We start from the raw sequence: 20,670 nt of genomic DNA, 5'->3' as shown, positions 1-20,670 counted from the left end.
GCGGGTCCTTACCGGACATAGGTCACGCGCTTCTGTCTGTCTAGCCAGACTTGGTGCAGTTGGATGCTTCTGCAGAGGTCAGGTACGGATGCCCTTCCCATAGGTGGATCTCGAACACGAGATGATGAAAGAGAACTATGCACTCCTACAGTTGCCACCAAGCCAGAGTCCCCCGTCATGGCCGCCACATTCCAAGACCCAGCGTTACAAGCCTCGTCCATCCCAGAGCCAGCACTGCAAGCCTCAGCCACCACGTCTGCCTCATCATGCCATGTTGCCACGTCTGCCACATCATGCCATGTTGCTATGCCTAGTCAAGAGGCCCTGCCTTGCCATATTGCCACATCTCCATCCCCTGAGCCCACCACGGCTCCATCCCCTGAGTCTCCCACGGCTCCGCCTTCCTTCATCGAGCCTCCCATGGCTCCACCTTCCAATTCTCCCACAGCTGTGCTCACGGCTGTCCGGAAGCGGAAGAGGAGAAGGAGGACTCCTACTCCCCAGGCACTGCCTGTGTTCATGGCCATGGAGACCGTTCCCATCACTGCCTGTTCTCATGACCACGGAGGTCGTTCCCCTGTCACTGCCAGTGTTCACAGCCATGGAGGTCGTTCCTCTGTCACTGCCAGTTTGCACGACCACAGAGATCGTTCCCCTGTCCCTTCCTGCACTCACAGCCACAAAGGCTGTTCCCCCATCAATGCCAGTGCCCATGACCACGGAGATCGTTCCCTCATCACTGTCTGTGCTCACAGCCACTAAGACTGTTCCCCTGTCATGGCCAGTGCCTGAGCCTTCCACGGCTCTGCCCTCTGAGCCGCTCCCTCCGGAACCCTTTTCAACAGCCGCAGCCCAGAACTTTGTCCCCTCTGCCCCGAGGCCACCTCCCAGGCCTCCTGACCCTGTCCCTTTCCTGTGGCCGCCTCTCAGGCCTCCTGTCCTTGCCCTATGGTCACCCCCCAAACCGCTGGACCCCGCTCCCTTCCTGGAGCCACCACCAAACCCACCACCGGCTCTGTCCTGGTCTCCTGCTCCACACCCTGTCTCACCAGGCCATGCCTCAAGGACCCCAACCCCCCAGCTCCCTATTGAACTCTGTTAGTTTATGTTTGGGCATCGGGCATATGTCATGTTTTAATGTGTTTTTGTTCATGTTTTGTGTTCATGTAATTAGTTCCTTGTTCCTGTTTCCTCTTTCTTGTCGTGATTTCCTGTTCCCGCCATGTTTCATGCATTTTCTTCTTACTGGTTCCTTGTAATGTGACTGTCATGTGACCCTCTTGCTCCACCATGTTTATTAGTCCTGTCTTTTCATTGGTCTATGTTTACGAGTCTTGTTATCAGTTCTGTTTTATCATTGTTCTTGTTTCATTGCCTTGTTATCATGTTCATTAGTTTAGTCTCGTCATTAGATGTCTCTGTCATGTGGTTACCCATGTTCATGTATTTAAGCCCTCATATTTGCCATTGTCTTTTGTCGAGTATTGTTTTGGTATAACATTGTCAAGTTGCTTATGTTTGTTTCATTTTGGATTTCACGTTGTCAATAAATACTGCACTTGGGTTCACGCGTCATCATCTGTTCCTGTCTTCAGCCTGTCTCAACATTACAATTACTTTTATATCAGGTCTCATCTCACTTCATATAAAATGAAATATCTGATGAAACAACCAGTTGGAGAAATACTCATACAAACACATCATTCATCTATCCTCTAGGAAGTTACTACAGCCTTTAGAATGAGAAAATATCATTTTGGTGAATTGTGGTTAATTTATTTCTAAAACAATTGATTGCTGTACTTATATAATTGATGATACTGTAAAACTCTCACCTGTAGTAAGTCCATCTATCCTCTGGGAAGTTACTACAACCTATAGACTGTTAAAATATCATTTTGGTGAATTTTAGTGATTTTGTTTCTAAAATAATTGATTACTGTACTTATATAATTGATCATACTGTAATAATCTCACCTGTAGTAAGTCAGTCTATCCTCTGGGAAGTTACTACAATATTCTGAATGTGAAAATATCATTTTGGTGAATTTTAGTGAATATTTTTCAAAAATAATTGATTACTGTACTCATGTAATTGATGATACTGTAATAATCTCACCTGTAGTAAATCCATATATCCTCTGGTAAGTTATTAGAACATTCTGAATTTGAAAATGTATTTTACCGGGGTTTTTTTTTCTTTTTTTTTTCGCTTGTATAACTTGCAGTCAATTGAATGAATGAGTGGACATCTCCTGTTTTAGCGTAGTGGGTGGAGTTTTCAGACGGTCCCTTACATCTGATAGGCAGTCAAAGTGCATCGGAGCATTTCAGGCATAATTTTGCAGCCACACCAAGCGTTGACTGTTCTGAAAACAATTTTTATACCCATACAGTATAGTTGTACTCCCTTTAAACCAAGTGTGCTAATGACATCTTTGTAAGACTGTCGACTAACGCGGGTAAGAGAAACCGAATATCTAACGAATGTCGAACGTCAAACTAACTTTACCGCGGTACAAAGATGTCTTTGCTCACCTTACAGTCATCAAATGTGCACACATACACTGAGACCTTTACCATTGGTATTCTCCCAAAAGGATGTCCATGAATGTGCTTTTGCATTTTTGGATTGTTTTGAGACTCTTGTTCCGCAAACTTGATTCATAAATACGAGCAAACTGATCTGAACCATTTTCCGTTCATTTTACGCTAAATGAAGATGTAACCCATGTTCCTCAAGCGGACCTTCAAAGTGGAATCCTCCATTGGCTGTTTATAACGTTTTTTTAAGTCACTAAAGACAATTGTACTCTAGACAATATTTCCGTCTAAATATATGAATTAAAATGATTTGTACTGGACATACGAATGGAAATCTGTCCCTGTAGCCTCTATAAATAATCACTGAAATCTCCTAATCCAGTAATCACAAATGTTCATCCTGACCAGGACTGAGAAAAGTAATCTCATGAATATTAATTAGGTCACGTGATCTACAGCTCTACACAGGTTAACTAACGTCATAATAATCTAATTAATATTCATGAGCCACGCCCCTAAACGTTCGCTCATGACCCAGAGAGTAGCAAACTACCAACATACAGTATTTGATCACAGAAGACTCGTCAATGACACATATGTCAAAGCTTGTCCAATAAAGAACAAATAGTAAATACATCAGACCTTGAATGGTTGTTAGTATGAATGTAACACAGACAGAAATCGTTTTGTTTAGAATACATACCAAAATAGCCCACGGCAGTGTGGATAGATAAATTTACCATGCAATCATGTTAAAACTACTAAAACAGTCAAGCAGAGATCTATATAAAATTAAATGACACTCACCACTATCATCAAACCACTTAAAATGCCCTCTTCATGGTCTCCTTGAAAGCAATCCCTCAAATAATTCTTTGAAACCTAAAAGGTGTAGGGGATCATCGTGCTCTGTTCACATTGTCATCGTACAGTTCAGTCTGTTACAATTCACTGACGTCCTCAGCTGATTTGATTAGGCTGATCTTCGAAAACAAACTCTCTCCGGTTTAAGGGTGAATTCAATTCTAAGCATTAAGAGTATGGAGCCAATTCAGACCAGTAATGCATATACATACATATTTTTATAATGTGAACCAACATCCTCATGTGATTTTTTTCCAATGTTAAAATAATGTCTCTTATTGCAGAGACAATTATAGCCTACAGTAAGTAAGCCATTTGTAGGTTGATTTCCCCCGAATAATGTAAACTGGCTCTGTAGCGCTGTCAAATCTTTGTTTCCTCCTTCCCCCCCCAATAGTGGTGGGCCCGGGGCTGCAGCCCATGTTGCCTTTGGGTAAACGCGGCCCTGGGCTCTGAAAGCTGGAGGAGCTGAACACGAAGCATCGGCTGAAACCAGGGGAAATAAATAGAGAAAAGAAAATTGGATGTATCTGGTCTAAGCTAACAGCAGGTGGTGGGGGGGGAGTAACCACAACCTTCTTGTTACGGTTTACCCAACCTAGATTGGGACGAATCATAACAAAGTAGCAGAGGGCCAATCCACATACATTTGGAGATTAGCTTGCTTATATTTGTGAATGAAGGCTACGTGCAAGAGTCTCAAAACAATCCATAAATGCAAAAGCACATTCATGAACATCCTTGAGGCAGAATACCAATGGTAAAGGTTTCAGTATTTGTGTGCACATTTGAGGACTATTAGCAGAGACATCATCGTATAGCTTATATTTGTGCATTCTGATGCGTGCATTTGTGAATTGTGCTGATGTGCGGATCTGTTGCCTGAACTTGTGGATTGCCGCGTGTGTTTGTGGATGTGCGTGTGTGGATCTGTTGCATGTTTTTGTGAATTATGGTGTGCATTTGTGAGATGTTTGGTACTGTTTTATCTCCATAATGAACTTGACTGTATATATGTAGTTCAGTTTCTTTACAGCAAAGAGCATTTTGGGCAATGTTGCTGGGGTATTATAATGCAACTAAGTAAATAAGTAATATAAGAGCTCAGACAGTTCTAAATTGTGTGGGCGTAGAGCAGAGTATTGAATAGTAAGGAAGGGTGTTTAAGGAATGTAGAAACTATCTTCCTCCCAGTTTCAGGCATAATGTCATCACACACAAAGAGCAAAAACATGTTCTGCATCTTTAAAAAGAAAACACCCAGATGAAAGCTTTATAACCTGTCTCTGACACACAGACAGGGCTGCAGTGTGTGGGTGCACATCTTCTCATAATTAGAGTTTGATGCAGATGACCCCACTCCTCTTAAAGTGAGACTCAAAGTAACTGTGTCATGGACTAATTTCCTTTTTCTTTTTCTTTTCTTTTCTTTTTTTTTTTTTTTTTTCTTGAGCAAAGGATTGAAAATAGACTTTGATTTAGTTACCAACAAGTTGTGCCAGGTATGAAATGGAAAATTAAAAACATATTTTGTCCTTTTCTGTTGGGCAGATAGAGGAGGAAATGGATACATAGGCTTAAACTAACAATACAGGACCCAACAATAAGATTTGTCCTACTGGTTCAGTCAGAGCAGTAGTTCAGGCAGTTCACATCAGGAGACCGGGGCTAGTTGTCACACCACGAAAATTCTGCAGGGTATTTTTATATTTGAAAGTCAATTTTTGCATAGCCAACATTTCAAGGTGAGACTATAGTGTGTGTGTGTGTGTTATATATATATATATATATATATATATATATATATAAAACACACACACACAATCATATTCAGTGTTTTTGCCCAGGGGAAAAAAGATGCAGTTCACTGAAGACACGTTGAACTTTTGTCAATATGCCCCAGTAGTGGGGCATATAGTCACTATATATGGGGCAAGTTGTCACAAATTAACTTGCAACTAAACCAGTAGCATAGGTTTCATGGGAACCATCATAACCACCAAAATAAAGTGTACACCTCTCTTTAAATCTACACCTGCATTAAACTTTTTATATATTTTTTTTTTTTCAGCAAAATTTTTAATACAAAACAATAAACACAAAATGATTAATTAAACAAAAATGGAAATGCAAAAATACTGAAACAATTTTTTGGCCAACAACTATTGTAATTAATAAATTGTATAAATTTCAAAGTCAAAGCTTTTATTGTCATAGGCACAAAGTACAGTGTACTAAGTACAAGGAAATCCTTACTTGGTGCTTGCAGAACTAATACGACATTCAGTGTGCAATATCAGCAAACAGACAAGGAGTGATCATAACTTACACAAACAACAAACACTTGCATAACTTACACAAAGTATGACGTTTAAAACATGTGACAACTTGCCTCAATCAAAATGTAACCACATGACTTAAAAAAAAATAACAATTAAAAAAAAAAAAACTTTTTTCCTAAGAACACAAAATCTTTTAGTAAAAATCTTTCTTAAAATATAGTTGACCCTTGCTTGAATGTATGAGAGTGTTGTTTATGTTCAATTGTTTACCCAAGAGCTATTAACAAAAATTATGATGATAGTGGAAAAATTACTTGGGACGCTCCAATTCACAAAAACTATTCTAATTTAAGACCGTTTTGAACTAGTTGTTTAAAACCAACATACAAAATCTCTGCTAGAGAAAACACACATACTCGATTGGACTTTTGACTCAAATCTTATTGTTACCGAGATATAGCCCATGTGATAACTAGCTCTGGTCTCCTTTATATATATATAATCTAACTGGGGTTTGGAATGACATGAGGGTGAGTAAATGATCACAGAATTAGCAAAATATGAAATATCACTTTAAATCAGCACAATTTGCAACAACAATGTTCAATTTCTGACCCAAAACTCCCTCACAGGCCCCAGTCCAGCAGGCCATCTTCATTGTTGAGCCCTACTATGACATAGCAGGTGTCTACCTGGACCTAAAAACTCGAATAGGCTCTAAAACATATAGCACATATCTATAACGACTCCGAATGTACAAAAATTACACAACTGTTCGCTGCCAGTAGGTGGCACACTTTAGCTAGGATTATAGAACAGTGTAAAATGTATCTTTTTTTATTTATTTTTTATTTTTTTATGGTAAATCTCAATTAAGCTGCGATTCTCTGTTAGTTCTGTCTCCCTTCCCACCCACACACAAACAGAGAACTCACTGAGATGAATCAGGCACTGGCTGCACGTTATGTCCATCTTAATTAATGTAGCTGAAGATAACTGAAGTTATGCAAGAGTATCACAAAAATCTATCTCTGCATGAGACCAATTAGTTGTTTGCAGTAACTAGAAAGGACATTCATAAGCTGCTTAAATTGCATGTACACACATACACACTTCTCATGGCATTAAAGCCTTAAAGGAACAGTCCACCCATTATTTACTTATTTTATATACCTGCATTCTAAACCCATGTAACTTTCTTTCCTCAGTAGAATATTAGAGGAAATTTTGAAGCGTCATATAACAAAAGTGACAGTGACCAGGGGCTGTGAGCTGAAGCTCCAAAAAAGACAAAACAATATGATACAAGATACAAGTTCACCCAAAAATGAAAATTCTCTTTACTCACCCTTATGCCATCCCAGATGTGTATGACATTCTTTCATCCGCTGAACTCAAATGAAGATTTTTCGAAGAATTTCTCAGCTCTTTTGGTCCATACAATGCAAGTGAATAGGTGCCAACATTTTGAAGCTCAAAAAAAAAAAAAAAAAAAAAGTCAGCATAAAAGTAATCCATACAACTCCAGTGGTTAAATCAGTGTCTTCAGAAGCTATATGAGAGTTGTGGGTGAGAAACAGATCACTTTCACTTTCTTTTTCTTGGGTTTTTGGTGATTCATATTCTTCATGCATATTGCCCCCTACTGGGCAGGTAGGAGAATTTCTAGCAAAAAATTACTTAAATATTGATCTGTTTCTCACCCACCCCTATCATATCGCTTCGGAAGATATAGATTAAAACACCGGAGTCATATGGATTACTTTTATTTTCCCTTATGTAGATTTTCGAGCTTCAAAATTTTGGAACCCATTCAATTGCAATGAATGGACCTACAGACCTGAAATATTCTTCTAAAAATCATAATTTGTGTTCTGCAGAAGAAAGTCATACACATCTGGGATGGCATGAGGGTGAGTAAATGATGAGAGAATTTTCATTTTTGGGTGAACTATCCCTTTAAGATGCGTGATGCGTAAATGAGATTTGAGAGGTACAGTGCGGGTTAAGATTTTCAGTAAATAACAAACATTTCAGTACGTTCCTCAAATAAAGGTATCATAAAGGCTTTTAAAGACTTTATATTCAGTGCATGAGTTGAATGGACTACTTCTACAGTGCTTTTGTTTGTCTTTTGGAACTTGACAGCCCTGGTCACGGCCTGTTTTTGTTGTATAGAAAAGAGCTGTATGAACATTCTTCCAAATTTCTCCTTTGTGTTCCAGTCATACGGAACTGGAATGTCATGAGGGTGTGTAAATTATGACAGAATTTTCATGTTTGGTTGAACTATAAGATGATATATTATCATTTATGTCAGCTGCATAATCTGCATATGCAGGGTAGGAGAGTTTGACACTTCTAGAACAGGGCCCTGTAAGAAAACAATATCCCAGATTATACAGCACAATGCACTAAAGTTAAACCTTTTATGTACAGGCGCACCCAAATATTATTTGCGGTTTGGTAGCCAGAGTAATTTAAAATTTCCACAAATTTGAGGACGGTTTAATTATTATAAGAGTCATACCTCTAAAACTTATTAAAAATCCTTCCTCGCATACGTTGATTTTGATGATGGCATTCAGCAACATTTAACCGAATATTATTGACATTCAAGTTACAGCAGTCAGACTCAAATGAGGGATTATGCAACCCGTTAATTTCAATGCATAGTCATCGACTGCATGAAAAGTTTATATATATATATATATATATATATATATATATATATCCCTGACATCAGTTTTTTATGTTTGCCATGGTTTGTTAAAGAGTATGGCACTGCCACATTAAAAGTTTGCACTCCTTAAAGTGGATTAGATTAAGAGTTCGATTTTATGGCAAATCTGTGAGATAACATTAAGGCCAAGAGTTGCCTGCAAGAAACATTAATCAAATATCTCAATTCAAATATCCCACTGACAATTCAAAACACCACAAACAATTTACCTCAAATGAAGCAACAGTATGTTAGTGATATTACCAGTGGTAAAATGTGTTCTTCGGTACAAACGTTCTGTTAATGGCCATTTATTTTTAGCATGTTTCTCAACATGTAGGTTAACTTCCCTGTTGAAAAACAAAACAAAACAAAAAAAAAAAAACAGTTAACACCAGCCTAAACTGTTTGGCTAGTCATAGCTGTTTTAAGATGGTCTCAGCTTGTTTAAACCAGACTGATCTCAGACCGTCCCCGAAATAGTGTACTGTCACAGTATTTAATGTATTTGAAGGACGCATTTCTGGTCCGGTAAAACAGTACATTCTTTAAGTATGCATGAAAGTAACATGAATATATTTCAGACATCATCCAGGTATGTTGGTATTGACCTTGACAATATATGTGACGTAATAACAGCTGTGAAAATAATCCACTCTGGTTTTGTTAAACAAGCACCATTTAACCATAAGGAACAACTTTCTTTGTAGCACTTACAGTTGAGAAGAGCTGTCTGACTCACATTTTTTTTTAAATCCAACATTTTGAATGTGACGTTGCCTCAGCTGCCAAGGAATTATGGAACTGTAAAGTGTCCGGTCGATCTGCACTTCAAAATCTCACCAGAAATAGGTCACCCAGGTATTTCTTGCCTACTGTTTTATAAATACAGGCGATTCGGACATACTACTCCAATGGAATACTGTTTTTGACATCCTTTATAGTAGGGAAGTACGGATATTTGGACGCAGTGACTGAATTTGGTGACAGTGGCTGAGTTCAGAATGGCGTACTTCCCATTTTACTCTTACTACTACAGTCATGTGTGTCTATGGCAGAAATAGTATGATAGTATGCTCTTAAGCTGAAATTGGTATATGTTTACTGAAATTCTAAACACTGCCCACACTGGCCGAAGCTGGAAGTGTTGTTGAATGTATGGGCACGTGTGAGCTGCAGTTTTGGGGGAAATATCTGCAGATTGGTGGCGAAGGGATATGTACAGGGATGTTTTTAGTTGTAAAATATATAACACAGTCAACAGGAAGTCATGTTATGAACTATATGCTCTATCCCAAACCTCAACCCTAAACCTAACCGTCAGTAAAGTAAAAAATGTATTGTAGTGGGAAAATACAAACTCCGAATTGTGCTAATCAGTGATGTGAACTTGAGTACTTTCTGTTCCTAAATACTTGCCAGCTACAAAATGCCCAAAAGACCCCGTTTACACCTGGTATTAAGATGCATCCCGGGTGATCCGATCACATGTGGTCATGTGAGACACATTGCTGTTTATACTTGGTTGTTTAAATGCATCTCCTGTGACCACATGTGATTGGATTTGGAGGGGAGGGACTCTGTATCATGACAACATACATCAATCACTATGTCAGTGTGTTACTGCATGACATTAAAGAACAAAGTCAGAAAAGACAAAAAGCGCAAAAAATAAAACGGCGCTATTTCTGCCAAATGCATCTGAAATTTAATCTAAGCACAAAAGCAACATTTCGAGCAGAATTATTTTAGTGGATTACCTGTTTAAACCTGAGCTGCAGATGTTCATGCTTCTCATAAGTGTCCGTGCCTGTTGATTTCAGACACACTGAAGAAGATCTGTAAAGTTCTCATGCTTGCGTATATATCTGCTATTTCAACTTTTCCGTTCAGAAGTTTATTTCTTTTTAAAGCCCCTTGTAAGCAGCAAAGTTTCAACTCTTGATTTAGCACAGACGTTAATTGACAGGTGAGGGGTGCCACTTCGCTGTTGCCGGGACACATTCAGGCAGCATTAGCGTGTACACCTCAAATGTGATATGGTTACATGCGTTTTTGACCACATTCATGTGTGATGATCCGATCATAAAACGTTTTAGACCCCGTTTAAACCTGTATTTAGCGCTGACCACATGTGATCGGATCACCCGAACCGCATCTTAATACCAGGTGTAAATGGGGTCTAAATCAAGGCAACTGATCAGCCTGACTAGGCTGGGTTTAGCTATTTTTTTGTTTTTACAGCAGGGTTGACTTGACACAAGGTGTGCGTGTATTTGCATTTCACCAGTTTGACCACAGCTCTTACAATCAGAATTTAGTGCTGTTTTAAAATGGCTTATTACACGGCTCTCTTGAATACTCAATTCTGATTGGTAAATGGTGCCATCCAGCGGTCAGATATTGCTCTGTAACTACCGCACATCCGGGTTCTGTGAGCAGTCTCTCCTGCTTCTCGGCTCACTGTGCAATCTCTTCAAGTAAGCTAATAAAATAATTTCAACGCAAATCAATGTTTCATGTCCATTTATTGATTTATTTGGCAAGTAGTCTTATAATAAGCGATTATTGAGGAGTCAGACAGTCATTTTCACACAAAAAAACACCAACAGATCTCAGAACTGGAGGTGGATTTCAGCTGTTCAGCGATTTCTTCTCAAATTGCATAATTTCAACGCAAATCAATATTTTATGTCCATGTCTTTATTTATTTGGTTAGTAGCCATGTAATAAGCGACATAATGTACAGTCAGTCGGTTGTTATCGCAAAATAAACCCCTTCAGGGTGATGCAAGACATGATACACTCCTGATCACCCTGTCTGGGTTTATTGTGATAACAACCGGCTGACTGTGCATTATCCCCTACACATTAACCCCAGTGTCTGTAGGAAAACAGCTCACCACAAGTAATCCACTTTTGCTACCATATGACATCACAACTGAGCTGTAGAGACAGATTAGACACCACACTGACATGCTTAACCATTACTCAGGTGTGTAAGTGTTTTGGTTTTGAAGTCCTACTTCTAGTAATATTAATACTGCTGAGGCTGAGCCACTGGTATTTTGCAGTGTAGGATTTGGTAAATGTGACAGAAGACAAGATGCGAAAGTTTAAGCAATGAATATATTTCCCCAAAGTTAGTATCTCAACAATGATATGATGGATTACATTCAGTTTTCAGCCCTTTCAAAGTTTTGAATGAGAATTAAAATGGCAAAATTGACAAGAAAACAGAAAATCCCCAAAATCCATCCGAGGAAATCATAAATTGCACAAATCTTTAAGAAATCAAATCAAAGAAACAAACAGAAAGTAACTGCCAATCCTGTTACCCCTCCACTCTCTGCTTTTATCAGTCGCCAACTGTGCCATTTGATGGCAAACTTACATTGTCTTAAGTTTGACATAACCTTTGAAAAATAAGAGAACCACATATTCTCTTGCAATTTGCAGCCACTCTTGTGAGTAAGACATGTAGCATTCCCCACACACATCCTACCCCAGCCCCTCCCATTCTTGCCCTCCCCTCTCTTGTGGTTTGCAGAGAGAGTAAAGTGCTGGTATCTGATCCAGAGGTGTTCAGGAAACGCACACATGAACCACACAGAAAATCTATGTGCAAAAAAAAAAAAAAATGCAAGCCTGTCTAAGTGTGTATATATAAAAATAAAACTGTACAAAGTTTACAACATATGGAAAATTAAAACAAAAGCAATCATTTCAGAATATTACAACATAAGTGTAATTAAAACAAAGCAAAAAAATAATCTCAGAATATCATCAGGTTAAATTTGGGAATGATTAAACAATTAATTAAATCAAACATTGCTCAATCACTATTTTGGAAGCTGTTGTACTCCAAAAGTACGATTAGATTATTAGATAAATCGCTGTAAACCTATATCTAAATCCCAAATATGTCTCTTTCTATTTGTAAAAGCAAAAAATACTTTATCTATCTTTGCATATGAATTAGATGGTCTATAAACAGTCAGGATTCTTAAAGCTGGGGTACACTTAGTTTTACTGCATGCCATTACGTCTCGTACATGGTGGAGTGCTCAGCCTTTCAAAGTATACTCTTTTGACCGCAAGCCCACACTGTCTTCGTTTTGAACCATGTGCGCTATGACTGCTTTGTGATCTTCTTTTAGCACAGTCAAAGGCAGGCGCATGTGTCAAAAAATGCAGACTAACTATGTGTAAACCTGTGCTGATAACGAAATCTGTGTTAGCACACTGCTTAAGACGTACTGGTACGTGGAAGACCGAAGTATACTTTGGTCTTTAGCCAGAGCTAGGTTAACTAAATATCCCTCTTCAATGTCAGTTTTGTTATTCTGACAAACAATGTATGCCATCTTCACCCGTGATCAAGTATTCAGTACTGAGACACAAGGTTCTCCAGCAGTATAGCTGATTCTCTCACCAGCTTGACTTAAAATAAAAAGGACTGTAAACCTGGCAGAAGCAAATTCAGATATTTAATGAAACGCTTTCACGGTCTTGCCTTCAGACACAGTCATTAATAAAACCATCACTTTGGAAAGTTGTTATTGAAGTGTTTCTAGTATGAAACAGCCTTGAAACAAAAGCAGGCTGTGTGGCAGTCATTTCCTCATAATTCTTTCAATTCCTGTTCAAAAAGAGTAAAACTGACTGTCAAGCCAACATGTGACATCGGCAACACAAAGACTCCAATGAGACAGCGGGGGAGAAAGGATAGGGCGTCCTTCGCTTTAGTGACGTGCACTTCCCAGTTCCTGTGGGCTGCATGCTAACTTTCTGTAGAGTGTAAGTCAGGGCTGAAAAGAGACGCCAGCGTAGTTCAGAACTCGTGGGGTACTAATGCAACATCATGAGTAAGCAAGACACTGCTGTCACAAAGACCCGGAAACAATCTCAGGACATATTCAGACAACTGAATTCATCATACTGTCCAAAAGCCATTTGGAGCCAATGTAATCATTTAAACTGTATTCACTTGAAACACATCTGTACATATTGTCTTGTTTTGATCATAAATGCAGTCACATGAAAAATATGGTATATCATAAAAAAATAGTCATTAAATTGGACCTGTGTGCCTTTAAACAGGGTATGTCAATAAATCTGTACTTATGATGTGCCATCAAATGGAGGCATGTCTCAAATACAAGGATCAATTCAGAAGAGGAGCATCAATAAACTGTAGCCTAAATAGTTGCTTCACCTGGATCTACTTCCTGAGGATAAATAATTTTGAAGGCACTGAGGCAGCAACGACCTTGTCAGATGAAATTTGCAATAGACTTCCTACACCACAGCATTATATACACATTTACAAGCTTACGAGAGCGTCTATCTAAATTGTCATTTGCAATTACTGAAAACAGTCCACAAACCAAAGTAACAGGAATTTCATTAGGAGACCTTCTCCAGAATGCAAACTTTTATGATTTGTTAGTGGTTAGTTGCAATAAAAGCAGCTCAGTGTGTAAAACAACTAGTTATAATGCTACTAATGCATGGCTTCACCTGAGGATTTGTGCATTGAATGGATGTCTATGAACAGTCCGCAATCTTGTGCATTATTCTGATCAACTGGAAGTTTGTCTCTGTAGTTCAACTGGCTGTAGCTTAAGCTACAGAGAGATACATTACACTTGATCAGAATAATCTATGAGAACAATCTTAAAGACATGCCTTTTGCATATAAGAGGTTAAAACTACAAGCGAGAGGTGCATTTGAGATGTGCTAGAAAGTAGAGCGAGTCTGCAAAGTAGTGTTCAGGAATACAGAGGAACTTACAACAATTCCTTTCAAACCTTTTTTATATGCACAGGGTTTTTAATTGTTTAGGGTACGTTTACTGTGTTGCTTCAAGAGTATTACTGCCACAGGAATAAAATGGTTGGAAAAACCTTTGCAAACCCTGAAGAAAACTTTGAGAGACTAAAATATTGGGATCTGTGGATTGTCAATAGTCCTAAAAGGGAGCATGCAGACTGACACCCTCAGTCACTGCTGTCATCCTCATCTTCGTCATCAGAGATGTTGTTGGTGGAGAACTCCGAACCATGCCGACTGTAGGAGTCTGAGCGGGGGGGCAGGGTGGCACCCGTTGAGAGTTGTTTGTAACAGAACTCACACACACGCACCGGTTTGGATGACTGACTGGGAAGCAGGAACTTCTTTTCTGAACAGGGACCGCACACAACAAATCCGCACTTCCTGCAGTGGTGACGTCTGCTGACCGGCGTGAATTTCACCTTCTGGCATCGCATGCATACAGACGCCTCTGAGTCGGGCACCCACACTGCCGCGTGCTCCCCGGTAGGAGATTTCCCGCTTTTTTGTAGCAGATCCGAGACGCACTTGCTGATGTGGCTCATCCACTCGGATTTCTCCGTAGCTGTGGCGGCGTAGACGGCGAATGACTTGGTGGGTGTTTTAATGAGCCAGCCATTGCGCAGGTCGCCCTCATCCTCTACAGTGTCTATGGTGACAAACTCCAGTGGGATTATGTGTTGCCTGTTGTACTTTTTCTTCTGGATAACAATGTTGCCGTACACCAGGATGTCATTGAAGAGGAAGAACTGCCGGGCTTTGGGCTTTTTGCGGCACAATTTTGTGAGAACGCCTTCTCCGATGAGCACTCGACCTGGGATAGCCAGCGGTTGGCCTGCCGTGCCGAAGCAGGCTTCAACGACTGCAATGCGTTTTGAGTTGGCCTCACTGTTCGCCAAGCGGTCCACCATCTTTCAGATACCTAGGAAAAAATGCACGAGAAAAATGAAGTGTTATTATAAGAGAAAAAGGAAGAACAAGAACTGATCATAATGGTTCGAGTTTTCTGACAATGTTTCCACACTTAAGAGATACCACAGCAAATTAAAGCAAGAGCACTTCTGGTTTATCACAGGGACCTTTAGAAATAGCAAAATCCTAACCAATTCTGTATGCCTCTAAAATAGTTCTCACTAAAACTTCTCAATCTCCACCAAAGAACATCAACAGCTGCCTATGTAAATACAAACACTTTTGTTTTAGAAATATATATTTATATACATTATTGTACAAAAGTTTTAGGCACTTGTGAAAATGTTGCATAGTGAGGATGTCTTTAAAAAAAATTACATAAATAGTTTTCATTTATAAAGTAATGCCAAAAAACGACAAAGTCCAGTAAACATAAAAAAAGTTAAATCAATATTTGGTGTGACAACCTCTGCCTTCAAAACAGCACCAATTCTCCTAGGTAAACCTGGGCACAGTTTTTCTTGGTTGTTGGCAAATAGGATGCTCCAAGCTTCTATGAGAATTCTCCACAGTTCTTCCATCTATTCAGGCTGTCTCAACTGCTTCTGTCTCTTCAATAATCCCAGACGGACTCGATGTTCTGTGGGGGCCATACCATCTGTTGCAGGGCTCCCTGTTCTTCTATTCTATTATATTTGCAAAAGGAATGTTTGAGAGTCTAAAATTGTCTTATTGACACTAAAGATGGTTATTTATATCTTTAGCTTAAGACAAATGTTTTTGTGAAACATCTTTGTGCATAAGACATTTTTACAGAACTGTGTGTGTGTGTGTGTGTGTGTGTGTGTATAGAGAGAGAGAGAGACCACAGAGTAAAATGCAACAGAAAAAAATGACATGGTTAGTTACCTTTTCAATAAACTCTCAAACTGTAGCTTCCATCACCACATAGCTGTACCCTTTCACAGTGCTTTTAGAGAAAAACAGACCTACATTAGCTATTCAACAGGATCTGATGGTTCTCACATTAAATCCTGTCTGTCCACCTTTTTAGTCGCATCTGCGCTGGTCTAAGAAACTAAACTACACTGCACCACTTAGAAATCATTTGGGAGCAAATGATAAATGCCTTATAATACTACTGATTCGTTTAATAAGCAGTTGCTAAAATCAAGCCTATGTGTTATAGTTTCACCCTTGTTTATGCAGTAGCCTGCAAAACAAATGACCTAATTCAGGGCTTTGCACCGAGGCAGCTCAGATGGCAGAGCAGATCAACAAACATGATAAACACAGTGAAATGTGCATTACAACTGGTGGGTTGCGACACAAAAATGGGTCTCAGGTCTGTTCTGATGCGGTCGTGGGTGGCAAGGAAAAATACAAATTGACACTGCGTAAAACAAAGCCGTAGCCACAAGTGTCCCATTGATTAAGGTTAGCTGTTTTTACAGAATTTATATATATATATATATATATATGTAAAAATCTGAATTCTTAATTGTAATAATTTTGCATATTGTTGGACCTATGCAGTTTATAGTAATATTAATAGCACTACTATATTTCTGAATTTTGTGTTTCAATTCAAAGAGTTCCCACAAAGTGTATTGTCTCTTAAAAAAAATATGTGTAGTGGCAGGTCTGTAACACAAGTTCATTTCTCGATCTAAACAGCAGAATAACTTTAGACTGAACATTTTCTAATGTCTGGACTCCATCTGCAGGGTGTTATGATTATACATACAAATGTTTTGATATACAGACAATGAGTACTTTATATGAAGTGAAATTAAGTTAAAATTTTTACTGCCAGTGTCATGTCCGTAATGCTGGAATTGGAACAAAAATATCCTTACAAACAAATATTGAAATGTATTAATTAACAGATCTCAATATTTGAGTTCAATTATATTTTTTGTGTAATAAACCTTTGTACAATAAATATTTGTGGCACTGTGTTGGGTCATCACTTGATGTCTAATGTAAAATCCGGGTCCTGAAGCAAAACCTATTGAGAACTACTGTCATGGGTGGTAGGGTCCTTTTGTATTTGCACATGAGACCAACCAAAGTACGATTCACAACTCTGGTATCACATTGTTTCCTCTTTATGAACAAAAAACTATTACAAATGGCAAGGTTTCAGCTTCACATTGACAGCGTATCCAAGATTCAGAGAGCTTGAATATGGAGAATATGTGGCCTGTAGAGGCCTAGGAGAACAAACGGGTCAATGTAAAGCATACCCACCAATGGCAAAGTCACATGTGATCGGCTATATGCCAGGGGATTAAGAGATCAGAAAACAATACTGGGCATTTTTTCAATTTCTATCATGTCATGAATCATGCAAACCCCAGTCCTGTGTCCAAAATGACAATTGTATAGTAATCGGCTGATATGATTTACAAAACAAGCCCCTTCACCAAGAGAGGAACACCATGATATTTAATACATCCTACACTTTGACCTCAATGTTGAAAAACAAAGCCTGTATGTTTATAACGTTACACACAAACCACATATTTATCTAATGCAGTCTTCTTCAAGCATACCACCCACATATGCAGGAAACACCCTCACACAGCTAAACTTCCCCAGCTGTAGTTACTACCAGTGATAAATCGATATATCATCCAAGCCAATTAATCAGGTGCAATTTTTCATTATTAATAGTTGCTATTTCCTTAATCAAGGTCCAGATCTCATTGTGAAAGATTCGTCTTCTTTGATGTTTTGAATCGGCGACTAGTAGTAGTGGTCGACTGACATGGGTTTTTTAATGGCCGATGCCGATGTACGGAGAGCAGGGTTGCCGATAGGCTGATACAATGCCGATATGTCACACAATTTAATATAGTAAATAACAAACTTGCAAAAAAATATTTCATAAAAACCACTGTACATACAGTGCATAGTAAATAAGACATTTACTTATAACACACGTGAAACATTTTTACTTTGAAGTTGTACTCACGCGCTCGTGCGGGTCCAGCGCGAGCGGCAATCTCCTGACATTTTAAACAGCTTGGATCGCCTGCTTGGATTGTCACAGACTGACCATCATGATTTGTGAATCAGAGGAACTTTTGGTTCTGATCCTGAAGTTTTGATTCTGGCTGATAGAATACATGCTTCAGAGGAATATATTAGCATATTAGTGTAATATATTAGTGGAATATGTTTTCGTGAGGTTTGTGTATTACAACAGTTTAAACGAGATATCAGCATATTTGCAAATGGTCTATAAGAGAAGTTTTATTGACATTTGCCTTTTATCGTTAGAAAAGAAAGTTACAAGTGACAGGGAACTGCTGAGGAGAGGCTGATAGAATACGTGCTTTAGAGGTAAATAAATGAGCGCTCCACAGGATGCTGGATCGGCTCAAGTTTTGTGAGGTTTGTTTATTACATCTGTTTAAACGAGATATGTGCATATTTGCAGACGGTATATGCTATTTTTTTTATTGATATTTACCTTTTTATCGTTAGACAAGACAGTTAAAAATTACAAGTTCAACTGTTGAGGAGATGGAGAATGTACCAGGCAAGCACTTTAACATTATGAGTTCAAACGCGTCTGCCGCGGCTCTCATAAATGAGACCGTGTTGCACACCGGTCTATTATTGTAGTAACACGATGACTCCTAACAACAAAACGAACCGTGACTGGTTGTTTACATGTCTCAAATGCTTCACATGCAAGCTGGCAATTTTCGGCGCCCTAAACAAACACATCGGCGAAACAGGAAAATGTATCGGCCGATGCGATACTTAATCGGCCTCGGAAATATATCGGTCGACCACTAACTAACTAGTAGTCCAAGAACGCACGAACAATGGTCGTGTAGTGTGCGCACTCCTGCAACTTTGGCTGAAGAGTCGTCAGGTGTGCGCCCTTTCCTGACGAGTGAGACCAGCAATGAGCAACAGCCAATGAAATACAAAGAGAGCGCAAGAGGAGAGCAATGCATTGAGAAAACAAAAGAGATGACAAAAAATAATTAGAAAATAAAATAATGGGTGCAAGCGCTTCTTTCATGTTGTTTGCTTACATGTTATATGGAATAAACTTCCCCGTTGATATGTGCGTGAGTTTGTGAATTAATTTTGGGATCATGGTTTCAGTGGGGGACAAATGATTGGTGATCAGTCATGTAGTGTACGCACCAACATGACAGAAAACAAAAGACTGTGCGTTGCAGGGCACCGACGGCAAGTTGTGTAGTGTGTGCTTGGCTTAAAACGCTGTTGCTGCCCTGGAATGAAAGTCACAGTGTACACTATTCAAGTTGTAGTCCAACCAATTAGACCAAAAGTTATTGCCCAATATGCTATTGAAACCAACCACAAAAGTAAAAAAAATTATTTTTATGTTGAAAAAGTTGAAAAGTCACATCATTTTTGTGACTGACTAATCACTGTTGTCACTTTGGAGTACTTGTGCCCATTCCTATTCCACACCAAGCACTTAAAAGACACAAAACTGGAGTGCTAGGCTAAACGCTTGGTGCTTGGGAATCATCTGCAGACTGACAGGCTAGTGATATGAAAATTGAAAGGACAAGACAAAAGCAGTCAAGTAAGTTTTTAGAAACAGAACCCCTTTTAGAACAATTCTAAGTAAAAGCAAGAACATTTCTAGTCTTTATTGAAATAAAGCAATCAGAATTGCTCTTCATAACTTATTACATTTACTAATGTGAGGGGCAGAGGAGCTTTGTGTTTCTGAAGGCCTGTGCAAAGGCTGTGTGCATGGCTCTCTGAAAGGACACCACCACCTCTTACACAGCTGCACTTTCCTAACTCACTTCCTCCTTTCACATAAAATGAAAACTACTGCAAAGGTATTCCACACACCTTGTATGTACTGTATGTGGAGGGTAACATACAAAATCAATAGAAGAGCCAAACATAGTCCAGTTACCAGTATTTTAATTTTAACAGTGCAAACTAGTGTTTCTTTGAGAAGTAGAAACTCTGTTTTACATGTTTCTGCAGTAGTTGTCCACACCACATTAACCTTTCAAAACCACAACCCGGACTTCATAATCCATATTCTATTTGATTGCTAAATAGAGAGATCTAATTTAAAGATCACTTGTCAGAACAGAGGACAGGAGACATAGTTACATAACATAGGGTCATGGCAATACCATAGGAAGTACTTTGCCTACAAAGCCAAACATGCCAGAACATGCCATTCCTGAAGCATCTTTAGGAGCTAAAGAGTCTTAGAGTTTTTAAATCCACTATTGATAACAAAGCAAGGACAAAATGTGTCACATTGTGTTCTAGGGCTGTGACAAACCAATCATATACTGTACTTATTCCAATATCACAATTCATTATCCTCACTATGTCACATTGATACGTTGAATCCAATGTATTGAAATGTTTAAAGGGGCATTCAGTAATTATTTATCTAGCGTTAGCATTGCTCTTCTTCGTGTACTTCGATGTGACAGTGGTGTTAGACGCTGTACTGCCATCTTTCGACGTGGATC

The 20,670-nt window shown here is 39.0% G+C and overlaps 2 protein-coding genes across 4 annotated transcripts in view; both read right to left on the bottom strand.

Moving 5' to 3' along the window:
* LOC127453457 (T-cell differentiation antigen CD6-like) overlaps positions 1–10,423 on the bottom strand; it is a 61,943-nt gene extending 51,520 nt beyond the window's left edge. Inside the window, exon 1 of one of the 2 annotated variants that reach the window (XM_051719816.1) lies at positions 9,130–10,423. In XM_051719816.1, the coding sequence (XP_051575776.1) occupies positions 9,130–9,175 (46 nt within the window). In that variant the 5' untranslated portion in view covers positions 9,176–10,423. The remainder of the gene's footprint in view (positions 1–9,129) is intronic. The other variant, XM_051719819.1, reaches the window with a different exon arrangement.
* A 228-nt stretch (positions 10,424–10,651) lies between these two features.
* LOC127453489 (pleckstrin homology domain-containing family F member 2-like) overlaps positions 10,652–20,670 on the bottom strand; it is a 31,612-nt gene continuing 21,593 nt past the window's right edge. The window contains exon 2 of one of the 2 annotated variants that reach the window (XM_051719895.1): positions 10,652–15,170. In XM_051719895.1, coding sequence (XP_051575855.1) covers positions 14,416–15,159 — 744 coding nt within the window. In that variant the 5' untranslated portion in view covers positions 15,160–15,170 and the 3' untranslated portion in view covers positions 10,652–14,415. The remainder of the gene's footprint in view (positions 15,171–20,670) is intronic. The other variant, XM_051719894.1, reaches the window with a different exon arrangement.

The sequence above is a fragment of the Myxocyprinus asiaticus genome, chromosome 15 (genome assembly GCF_019703515.2).
Source record: "Myxocyprinus asiaticus isolate MX2 ecotype Aquarium Trade chromosome 15, UBuf_Myxa_2, whole genome shotgun sequence".
Classification (NCBI taxonomy): Eukaryota; Metazoa; Chordata; class Actinopteri; order Cypriniformes; family Catostomidae; genus Myxocyprinus; species Myxocyprinus asiaticus.
The sequence above is the reverse complement of the archived record's forward strand: the minus strand, read 5'-3'. Positions and strand labels throughout refer to the sequence as shown.